This window comes from Barbus barbus, assembly GCF_936440315.1.
Source record: "Barbus barbus genome assembly, chromosome: 7".
Taxonomy (NCBI): Eukaryota; Metazoa; Chordata; class Actinopteri; order Cypriniformes; family Cyprinidae; genus Barbus; species Barbus barbus.
Window position 1 is genome coordinate 26,485,221 of NC_136735.1, and position 12,342 is coordinate 26,497,562.

General features: G+C 36.0%; 1 protein-coding gene across 6 annotated transcripts in view; it reads right to left on the minus strand.

Moving 5' to 3' along the window:
- Window positions 1-798: 798 nt before the first annotated feature.
- LOC306872673 (amyloid beta precursor protein binding family B member 2-like) overlaps window positions 799-12,342 on the minus strand; it is a 49,438-nt gene continuing 37,894 nt past the window's right edge. For 4 of the 6 annotated variants that reach the window (XM_079421352.1, XM_079421356.1, XM_079421353.1 and 1 more), the window contains 7 exons: window positions 11,772-11,899; window positions 7,730-7,844; window positions 7,385-7,472; window positions 7,216-7,299; window positions 6,311-6,426; window positions 5,988-6,167; window positions 799-4,641 (listed from right to left, as the gene is read on the minus strand). In XM_079421352.1, coding sequence (XP_079277478.1) covers window positions 4,471-4,641; window positions 5,988-6,167; window positions 6,311-6,426; window positions 7,216-7,299; window positions 7,385-7,472; window positions 7,730-7,844; window positions 11,772-11,899 — 882 coding nt within the window. In that variant the 3' untranslated portion in view covers window positions 799-4,470. The remainder of the gene's footprint in view (window positions 4,642-5,987; window positions 6,168-6,310; window positions 6,427-7,215; window positions 7,300-7,384; window positions 7,473-7,729; window positions 7,845-11,771; window positions 11,900-12,342) is intronic. The other 2 variants (XM_079421354.1, XM_079421357.1) reach the window with 1 other exon arrangement.

Consider the following 12,342-nt stretch of genomic DNA (forward strand, 5'->3'; position numbering starts at 1 on the left):
AGAAAACAGATTTGCATTAATATGCAGCAGTTGATTGAGTGGTATATTACGTAAAACCACATTTATCTCAATTTAAAAATAAAAATTAATATCTTATTTAAATTAATGTAAACAACTTGTCTCTTAATTATTCATTAAATCAGTTGAAACCAGATTTTGTATCTCTATCAAATGTTTGCATAATTGTCTTTATTTTACCCACTATTTATTTATTCACCATATTTTCTTTACTATTTCTGTAATGGAAGTACTTTTATACAGTTTGATAATTTTAAGTTGGCATGTTTATTTATTAATATATATTTTTAGACTACTTCCATCATTTTATCTGCTTAAATCTTGGCCCTTTCTTACGGCCAATTATAAATATTCAGCCTATCTACATCCATCCAATCAACAAAGGTGCCTGCCCTACATTTTCTGATAATCAGATGTACCTCACAATACGGAAGAAAATGTTTTATCATGACTTTAATAATTAACTAAAGCCACTAAAGCTTTGACTTATATTTATAAAATATTAATATCCAACCCCATCTCACAAGAAAACTATTTTATGAGTTGGCAATTTCATATGTGTACAATTAGGCAATGATTTTCTTTGTTTTTTATAGAAATGCTAAGCATGAAGGTCCACCCCTAAACCTCAGTGGGCCATAAGTAGATCATACAACTTTACCACAACAATTTTAAAGCTTAAAAGTTACATTCATTAGGTCATTAGGACATTTATTGCTACTAACAACAGACTATATTTTATGAAATCAATTAACAGACAGAAACATTTCGATGTATTTTGTGATATGCCATTTATTTTCACAACAGTTTACATTTATATGGTGTACAAATTAGTGTAGAGCAGAGAAAGCCAATGTTTCCACAAAAACATGTGTTTGAGTGTTTTTCACCAGTAGTGTTAATTCTTAGCTTGTTAATCCTTGTGATGAGATTTCCTCTGATAATTGCCGATCAGAGTGATTCACCATGCAAGAACACTAGAGTCAACACACTACTCAACTAACAAGAGAATGATGATTCTACGCTGAATTATTGTACTGGACTACACTACCCATAAGCCTCCTCCCTCTTTCTGGTTTTGCTTGTAACTTTGCCTGTTGCCACTGAATTAATTTTGAAGTGTGATTGATACTTATTCACTGTGAAACCTCCCCAAAAAGGAGGGAATCAAAAAATGATCCAAAAGAAAACCGTAAGTTGTATAAGACCCAACATCATAGAGTGAAATTCACATGAAAATAAACAACTGAACAAAAAACCAACATGCACTTCTTCAAAACTGCAAAAGAGATAAGAGGGGGAAAACGAAGGGGTGCAGTACACAGGCAGATTGATTTGTGTCAGGTCATTTTAACACACTGATTATCTGCAGGGTGAAAGCGGAGTCCTTGTGCCATCAAGATACAGGAGTAATGGTTATAATAGAGCTAGCTAAACATTACATACTGCCCAAATAAATGCACTCTAATTTTGGTCTTGGTGAAAAATCTGATACAATCTTGTTTAAACTGACATTTTGCAACATACACTAAATGACCTAATGGATGTTAATATAAATAATAAAATTAATACAAATCATTAATAGGACACTAGTCCTCCTTTTTGCTGATAATTTATTTCACTGCATGGCTATTGTAAATGTGTTATGCATTATAGATGCATGTCTTGATTTTTGTTGCTTTTAAAATAAATCAAGCCAAGTCTCGAGACCCTACATTGGGTGCCACTGAATTGTTGAAACTTTTAAAAATGTGTCGAAAGACGCTACGTTTGGTGTCACTTTTCTAAAACATGAAGTTAAACCTTTTAAATACATATCTTTTGAAATCATATGTTGGGTGCCATGTTTTTAAAACAAATCTAGTTCAAACTTTTAAAAATGTGTTTTGAGACCCTGCATTGGGCACCAATTTCCTGCACTGCATCTCAAGTTCTCAGACACATTTTGAGTGAAGGGTTCAAAATGAGATTTTTTGACTGTATTATTGATTTTATGCACTGGTTGCAACCAAATAGCCACTTGTTAGGTTGGACACGCTTTTGTCCATATAGTGAATTCTAAAGCAGACTGAAGCTATACCTACGTCTAATGTTGGTTTGGGCAGAATGTAAAGATCCTACAAAGCCTTTCAAATGTTATCATGGCAGTCAGTGTCTGTAGCTCTCCAGAGTAACTGTACAGTGATTTGAATTGACATTTGTTTGATTTGTTGTTCAATACAGGGTAAAGAATATCTAAGCTTATGATACATCACAATGAAACCAGTATATACCAATATAAAATAGAATAAATAAAATAAAAATATCCTTTCTGTTCAGTACAGTTTTTCTTCTTAAATTGTCCCAGGACATGCAAGGCAATGTGTCTTTTTTCTCTCTCAAATCTTCCTCAGAGCTAAAAGAATGCATAGATAGACACTTACAGTTCACATCTCCTCCTCTAGAGCTAGCTCTCCTAAAAAAGGACCATAAAATAAATTCATATTCACAATCTCTACCATCTTTCACGCTTCTTCTTTTCTTTGTTTTGTCAGTTGGTTTATCTACAACACATACATTATTTTTTTACAGTATGGCCAGAATAAACGGGATCACAAGACATGCCAAGGCAAGTATGACCAAAACAAACAAAACATGACAAAAAAGTATCTGAAATTCAAAAAATAAAGCCTTATGATGTGATGTTTGCTATATATAGATACTATATGTACACACATAAGCGACTCGTCAAAACTACTTGTGAAAAAAGGGCAAGTCTAGGAGTACAGCAAGACCATGTAGGTACGTACGGGAAAAAAACCAAAAACATTTGTGAAGCGCAACCAGTACATGTAGAGCCACTAATGGCATCCAAACATCAGGAATGGATGCTGGAGCTGAAATAGCTCTGGAGTTTTTTTTCACTAACTTGGATCTGCTGCAGATAGTTCCTATTAGTCAGGTATTTTTGACTTTCAGTCACTGGAGAGCCTCTCGAGGAAGTAAGCACTACGCTGGGGTTCAAAGCAGAATTGACACGAGTGAACTGTTTGACTCTAGGCAAAGTTCCTTTTTCATTGCTCCATGAGTAATTCAATTCTCTTCCACAACATTCTCTCTTTCAAAGAAAAAAAAAGGCAATTTCACTTTGGAAATATAAAAAGCACATTCATACTTTACATCTACACACTAAACTGAACAGGTAATGTCCTTCCACCTGTGTTAATGCACAGCAAGTCTATGGGAAGTCTGATTCATCAATGTGGTTTGATTAATATTGGCATCTTTTCCAAGCCTCCTCAACAACTTCTGGTGAAGATGAACGTGTCAGTAGAGCTTCTTGAAGAAAACAAAACATTTGGTGAAATCTTTGATGATGTTCACTCAGCTGAAAGAGTTGGGATTTCCATTTTCCTACTTGGAAGAGTGCACTTGAACTTCACTTGAATTCAAACTTCCAAATTGCGCATTGTGCAGTGCCATTTTTTTTTCCACAATTTGGTTGCTAGAAGACTTCATTGTTGACACTGAACAAATGCAATGCTATTGTAATATAGTGTTGATTGCCAAAAGGTGCGGTCACATTTACCAATGTGTCAATAGGTCAGATTTCTCATAGGGTTCAAGTTGTTCATGCGAATTTACTGCGCTGACCGATAAAGATATACTTGATTTGAAAGCAACATTTAACGCGAGTTTTGCTTCAAACATCGCTGCACAACTGACAATTAACAATGGACCAAATTTTCGCCAAAATATCACTAATGTTACCGCACCTTTGCACATCATCTTTTGAGCACCTGCAGAACACTGGAGCACCTTGGTCAGAAGATATCAAGTAAGAACATCCGTCATCCAACTTTGAATGGAACACAGTTCTTCTCATCCACCCATTCTTGTTTTGTGTTCATCAGGATAATAAAGAATGCAACAAAAAAAGAGCTTTTATGACACTTGTGAACATCCGTTAGCAAATGAAGCAGCATCAAGCTCCTCTACACACCCGCACACACCTACGGTCATGCGACAGCGATGAACTGTGACAATCAAGCTCTGTTGAGTGAAGCAGCCATATTTGTTCTTTTTGAATTACACAAACTTTCTTCAAATGATCTCTTTGAGCAGGCTTTGTCAAGATAGGGTGGTGCTTATAGATGGGCGAAGCCTGTTGGTTAGAGTCATGCTAGAGACGCGTGGCTTCCCATGCAGATATACGCATGACCGACATATGGGAGACGGAAGAGAGAGGCTTGTAGGTGTTGGATTAGGTGTGTGTTTGTGAGTGTGCGAGTAAAGGGTGTATTTTCTTGGCATCAGCTCATTTGATAATTACTTGTTTCAGATTTTCAGACAGTTTTCGTCCTCAAGTTTTGCTTCGTATTCCATCACGTGACTGGACAGATATGTACAGGACATTCTGATAGCTATAAGCATGCAGAGCGTGATGGTGAGAATGCGTGCTTGTGTGTCAGATCACTGGGGGAGCTCAGTGACTGGTCTCTTCTGTTTGAGCGTGTCAATGAGGGAAAGAACTCCACGTTTGACGCTGGTGGAGACACGGCGAGTGACTGAATCAGCAGGGGGTGCTTGTGAGCAGGCTTTCTGAGATGGAGGGCGTGCCACCAGACACTTCTGATACCTCAACTGCAGAGACAAAGAAGAAAACAAGAAGAAAAAGTGAGTGGTTGAATTGAATGTAACGGGCTTGGTTAGATAAGATCTGATTATGAAATATGACATTATACTTTATGAAATAACAAAACTTTCAATAGAATCGGTTCGGCTTAGGTTGGGTTGTTGTTTAAACACCAAATCTTGACTAAGGGTGGACAATAAATCAGACATTTGCAATGGTTAAGCAACACTGTGACTATTACAAGAATTTTAATGTTTCATTTTTTTTGGCCATCAAGTTTTATTTTAGTTTTTAAATATATTTTTATTTTACCGCATTTTATTAAAATAGCTGTTTATGACTTTGTACAGTTATTAATGGACCACAAAGTCGCAAATGGACCACCGTCTTAAGTCGCTGGGGTATATTTGTAGCAATAGCTAAAAATACATTGTATGGGTCAAAATGATCTATTTTTCTTTTATGCCAAAAATCATTAGTATATTAAGTAAAGATCATGTTCCATGAAGATATTTTGTAAATTTCCTACCGTAAATATATTAAAACTTAATTTTTGATTAGTAGTATGCATTGCTAAGAACTTTATTTGGACAACTTTAAAGATGATTTTCTCAGTATTTAGATTTTTTAGATAGTTGTATCCTGGCCAAATATTGTCCTATCATAACAAACCATACATCAATGGAAAGTTTATTTATTCAGCTTTCAGATGAAGTATAAATCTCAATTTTGAAAAATTGACACTTATGACTGGTTTTGTGGTCCAAGGGTCACATATTTAATATACAGGGCAGTTAATAAACAGTAACATTTTTTAATGTTTTTGAAATAAGTCTCTTATGCTCACCAAGTCTGCATTTAGTTGATCAAAAATGCAGTAATATTACTACAGTTTAAAATAACTGTTTTCTATTTTAATATATTTTAAAATGTAATTTATTCCTGTGATGGCAAAGCTGAATTTTCAGCATCATTGCCAGTTTTCCATTAGGCTGTCATATGTTCCTTCAGAAATCATTCTAATATGCTGATTTGGTGTTCAAGAAACATTTCTTACAATTATCAGTGTTGAAAACAGTTGCTGCTTATCATTTTTGTGGAAAAGGTGATACATTTTTAATTTATCTGAAATAAGAAATCTGATGTATATGAACATTATATGTTATGTCAGTCTTTACTGTCACTTTTGATCTGTTTAATGCGTCATACCTGAATAAAATGAATTTTTCTGACCGCAAACTATATATTGACAGCTATATTGCCCAGCTCTGGTCTTAACATTGATTTTTTTTCTTTTTTATTAAGCAATAGTGCTCCTTTATATTTGATGTGGTGTTGAACCATTATAACTCACCATGCATGCTGCCTGAACAGCCTCTGACACACTGCCAGCAGTGGGATCACACCAAAACACATGACACTCAAAGTGCTGGTTCCCAGAGTCCATGATGAATGCAAATGAATGCACATCTTTCCCAACTCCCATAAATGACAGGAAACGCACACGACACTCCACTAGGACCTCCTCTTCCTCCTAATATAGTTTATGACACCAATAATCATAATGAGTAAACCTTTTTGAACAACTGTGTTAACACTAAAAGTTGCACTTTAGTAAAACACACAGCTATAAAGATGTTCTGGGGTTTAACAAGTGAAAGACAAGTGTGTAATTGCCTTTTCTTTGATGACTGTGACTGTTGCATCGGCTACATTCAACCTCACAGGTACCCAGTCATCTCGAATTGATGATGTTATCAAATTGTCTATTGCACCGTTGAGAATGTCCATGCCTAGAAAACAAGAACATCTGACCTTGTAATTGCATGTACAGTTCCAGGAAAAGGTATATGGACCCTTTGGCTTTCAACATAAAATAGCTATAAGATTTCAACTGATCTACAACTAAGTCACAACAATGTTCACAAAAATAAACAATGATGCTTTCAGTAACACACTATGTAGGGCGGAAATGATTTCTCCAAATACTAACTGGAGTCAGGAGTCATCTAAGCTGGAGTACAATCAATAAGACAAGGTCAGAGTCACCCTGCCCTATAAAGAAACAATCACAAAGTTTGCTATTCACAAGATGCTTTTTTTTTATATAAACCATCAAACAAAAGACATCTCAGAACACCTAAGATGATGAATTGTCTTGCATAAAGCTGGAAAGGGTTACAAAAGCATGAAGAGAGGATGCATACCAGACATCTCAAAAATATCAGTGAACTGAAAATGTGTTGTAAGGAGGAATAGTTGCAAACGTCTGACAGTCATGCTTGGCTGATTTGGAGGAAGGTCAACAAGCTATTAAATAAGGATTAACATTCATTTCCACCCTGCACTGTGAATGTTTACACTGTTTTTTAATAAACAATGAAAAAACATTGTTTAAGCAGACTGTGTTTGTCTTAAAACAGATCCAATTTTATTACCAATTTATTCAGAAATCCGGTAAAAAGTGGAGAATTCGGGGAGGATAATATGTGTTAAATGTGAACAAAAGTAGAAAAGCAGGGAGTGTAAGTGAGAAAAAAAGAGCATAAAAAAAAAAATTAAGACCATGAGTGATTGCTCACCTATAGGTCTGGCAACAGGCATCATGCCAACGTATAACACCTGGAATTTCTGCACCAGTTCAGTCTTTGGTGTGGGGAACTCTGCTAAGGGTAACACACAACATACACATTAACACACACAAACCTATTATTCAACAAAGAAGAAACACACATAAGCATACCGTGTTACCTTGTAGCGGGACGTCAAGCCCAGCATGTGTTCTGTCCTGTAGGGATCCTCCAGCCATAGCTTTGGCATTCTTGCGCTCTGCCATGATCTATTACACAGAAATCGAACTCATTAAACTCGCTGCCCTAAATCAGCAGCCTAAACAGAATGTGAACCTTATTTCTTCCTTCTCAGCTGTGCTCTATCCTTGCTCACAAACCTGAGACTGCCAGTGGTTTTCACTGCAATCTAATATATTTCTATAGTAATATTTCTAATCTAATAATTTTTGTGTTACGCTGTTCTGAATGGGTCATTGAGGATCATTTCGTGTTGGATGTTGTTTGTGTAGCATTTAGTTCTCACCCTGGAGCAGATTTCGTGCAGACTCGTCGCGATGGCTTTGGCAGGGGTGTCACAGCGGAACACATGACATTTTAATATCCGGGTGTCCTTGTCTCGAGCCACATATGCAAAATCCCTGTTTGCACACAATTAAAATGAAACAAGATTAAATCATATGTAAACAGCTGTTTAAAGTCAACATGAAATACATTTCACAACCCATTTAACTCATAATCTCTCATATTTCCAAAAAGGAAACCGTACTAGAAAAATGCAGGACATCACTTTATTTTGTCCATAGGGAACAAATTAGACCCCAAAAATGTACATACCAGAATGGATCCAGGTTGAGATATTATATTTTTATTTTTAAAAAAAGAAATAAATGTTTTATTATTTGCAATAAATTGGACAATAAGACCAGGAATGTGCAATAATTAAAAGAAAATAGAGTCCACTTTGATTTCATGTTGCTTTTAAGCAAATATTTGAATTTCTTTAACAAAAAAACAACACCAACCATATTACATCAATAAAGAGTGCACTTGATTATAAACAAAAAGAGTTGTGAATGTGATTTTGTGCGTGTGCTAAGAAAATCCTTATGGATGCTGTGCCCTTTAGTTTTAACAGAGACGTTCAATTTAAAACAGTTACTTAAAGTAACACACCCACATTTCAAGTAAACAAAAAATACTGTAAAATATAACCATGGATAAAATGCACACACCTCACCTACTATATGCAGGTGCACGTGGCTGTTTGATAAATGAGTGTCTAAACTTACACCTCCAGCTGTATTACACACATTCTTTAACATTTCTGCTAAAAATAAACTATTATGAAAAATGTACCTGCAATAGACTTCAACCAGGTAGAATACAAGTAACAAAAGGGTAAATCAATTTACCTCTCTCTGAGTCCCGGAAAGCAGTCAAGTAAAAGATAAAAAAACATGATGAGAAAATACACACAATACAAGGAAAACACATTTCTGCATAAATCACTCGCAAAACCTTTTTAACATAAAACTGTCACACAATTCAATGCAACAGCATATATTACGAAGGAGTGACACAGAAACATGTTCTGTTTGTATTTCGGAAATAGGTTCCAATGTGTACAGATATTTCAGAACATGTGCATTACATATAGAGCATAAAAATGGCTATGCAGGATGCGTATCTTAACTGCTGTAACTTGCTGTGAAAATTCTCATTTCAAGAAAAGATTAATTTTTTAGAAGCATTGTATTTTCCAAACCCCAATATTATGTATGAAGAGAAAATAAGAGGGAAGAGAGATGAAACGAGACCAGCAGGTGTGATGAGAATTCAGACATTTATCCCAATGTATGTGACTCCTCAAAACATGAGGCTCTCGTGTGCAGGCAGTAAAAAACATGAATATGTACCAGTGTGATAATTAGAGATTTAACAGACCAGAGAATAAAACCAGGTGAACTAAATAATGTCCAGAATGAACCCCAGGCTGGTTCAAAACCTGTTCAAAATGGGCAGTTTTACAATACCTCAGCAGGATTCAACTGAAAAATGTGCTGGAGGGTCAAAGAGAAACTACAAGGAGGTACAGGGAACAACACAAATGGACTGAGAACAGAACCCTGAGGTTCCCCTAAGGAATTTGAAAAAAAGGCATGTGTTCTAGATTGCGTAGATGTGTGGGATGGTATCAGAGGGAAGGCCTGATCTGAGGGAACAAGCAAGGAAGTTGCAGTCTCTTTCAAATGTAACCCATTTAGTGATGTGAACATCTTGCCGTGACCTATTTTAATAACTGAACACACAGTACTCCACAATACTATCCTCACCACAGTAAATAACAACACATACAGTTCATCCATAATTCTCTAATACTGAAATCTCCTCCTCCTCATTCACACCATCTGGAGAAATTCCACCCACTCCACCTTCTAACAGCCCTACTAATTCATCCTGTCTCACTCCAGTAAATATTTCAACTGAAAACTACTTCACAACAAATGCCATATTTTAGAAAAAAAATGGCTTACATTTATTCATGACTACTGTAAAAGTTAGGTGATCTCAGAGTAAATAATAAAAAATGCTGGACATAAAAAGAGAAAAATACTCACTATTAAGTAATGTGTTTTTCCTGCTATAGCATTATGCCATACCCCTCTTCTACAGATTTTCACCTCCTCGTCTCATCCTCTGCTCTGTTAAAAACATGCAGCTCACCTCTCTACGCTCAATCTCTCTCTTTTTTTTTACCCCCCTTCTCATTTTCACTCTCTCTCCTTCCATCCAATCCCAGCGTTCCCTCTACCCTCCCCCTCCCTTTCGCTTGTCGCTACGGTAACCTCTTCCAGGGTCCTGGGAGGAAAATGTTACTGATGGGCTTAGTGGAGTATTACCATAGGAGGACACAATGATCACATGCGAACACATACTTACACATGCAGACTACACAATAAATTCAAAAAAGCCCAGTTTAAAGCACAGTTCCTGTTGAGCGAACATATGAACAGTGCCATCTGCTGGTCAGAGTGTGGTACTGCTTACACTCAGTGAGGCAAAACTGTGATTCAGCATCCCTGATGAAGTATGCTGCATTCCACCCCTGCATCATTCACACACACTCACACACATACCAGTCAGCTCTTCAGGGACTAAAGCAGGAAAAGTAAAGCTCTTCAGTGTATGAGAGATTCATATGAAACATTTGGATGACCTCAGAAACACTCTACACATACACATACGGGAAGCCCCTATAACACTAGATTAAACTTTCATTAGCACTTGTCTCTCAATCATCAATCTTTTATTTCTGTCCTCCTTTCACTGGGGTGACTTCTACAATCCAGAATCATTATATAGTGGCCTTTAGCGTGAAGAATCTGGAGGAGTGTCTCAATATCAGAATGCATTAACAAAGACACATTAAGTGAATTTATGTTATAGATAATAAGTGCATTAGGAAGGTCACAGATGCACAGATGCTGTTGTTTTCAGATCTAAAATCTCTAATTAAAATTAAATGTGAAGAAATCACAGCACACATGCTACCTGCAATATGCTAAACTGAAGTCACAATATATTTGTCATGATTTTGCTAATGATATAAAATAAGGAAATATTCAGCAAATAAGGCAAACTGTCAGTTTAAACCATTTTCTTTTACCATCATCAATCAAAAATGTTCATGAAAGTCTCTGCTTGCCATTTTTTGCATATTCAAATGTTTTAACAAAAAATATTTAGTAAATAATATGAAATCCAGCTATTAAATACTGATATTTATAACAATGTATGTTTATGTTGGTGCACTGCATACACATGGCAATTTGTTACATTTCAGTATTCCTTCCTAATGATTATTTAATGGAGAAACTGTGAGGAAAACTGGTAGTCTATTATGTTCTTTCCTTTTTTACACATTAAACTTTTCGCATTTAACATGTTGAAAATACTTGGCAAAACTGGCTGAAAAAAAGTACACTTTTATAAGCCCTTTAAAATGATAAATATTGTGATGCATCAAATATTGTGAAAAGGCTGAAAATACTGAGATATAATTGATTACTATTTAATGTATAGCATTTCCCTGTTGCAAAAAAGGATTGTAATTTTTAAACGTACAGCCATTCAATCATTTGAAGGCAGTTCAGTTTTTGAAATGCTCTTTATCTGATTTAACTAGGCAGAAACTGCTTATTCGAAAAGATCGCAAAGCTTTGAGCTAACATTCAGTGGGTCACAGAGATTAAACATTATTAGTGTTGGTAGATGACCAGTCAGCCGAACAGGATCAGCGAAGTAGAAAATTAGCTCCTCGTAAATAAGACCCTGATGATGTTTGTGGCAGCTGAGAGCTGTAGAGTTTTAACTGATATAAAATCTGTGCGGTTTCCAAAACAATTTCAGAAACACCTCCCACATTTTCATAAATAAAGTGTGAGCTATTAATCATTCAGTTTATCTCTGTCATTTATTAAACATTTCATAAACCCTTCATCATTTAACATGTTCTCCTTAACAAACCCATAAAAATACACACTGCCATGGAAACCAGTGCTTACCTTCCATTATCGCGGCCAACACCCCACACGCGGATGCTTGCGATTGGCTGAGAGTGTAGAACGCTACGATCCATCGGGTCAACCAGATTCAGCATGTTATTCTCCAGAATGAGGTACATATCCTTCCCCTGGACACACAAGTACAATGTCGGAGGACAAGATAAGGGTTTAGTTTTAAAACCTAGTGATCTTTCTTGCTGTCCAATGCCTACATAAACAGCTGCCTTCTAAGCCATCATATAAACAACACTGAATAATAATGAACTATGCTTTTTGGTATCTAATAGGTGTGTAGCGGTACACGTATTTGTACCGAAAATTTAGGTATGGTCTTTCGGTTCGGTACACATGTGTACCAAACAAATCCAGTGTTGGTTTAAACACTGCATGAGTGTAACTTCATTGGAAACTTCCCGTTTTAAATATTGTTACTTTTAATAAGAAACAAAGTCTTATATTTCAAATTATGTAATTTTTTAAAGGAAATTCAATTTTGACGCTCTTTGATGTGACAGATTGCTGTATAAAAGCCTCAGTTCAAACGGCTGCTCGGAGTGCGATCATCCCTACC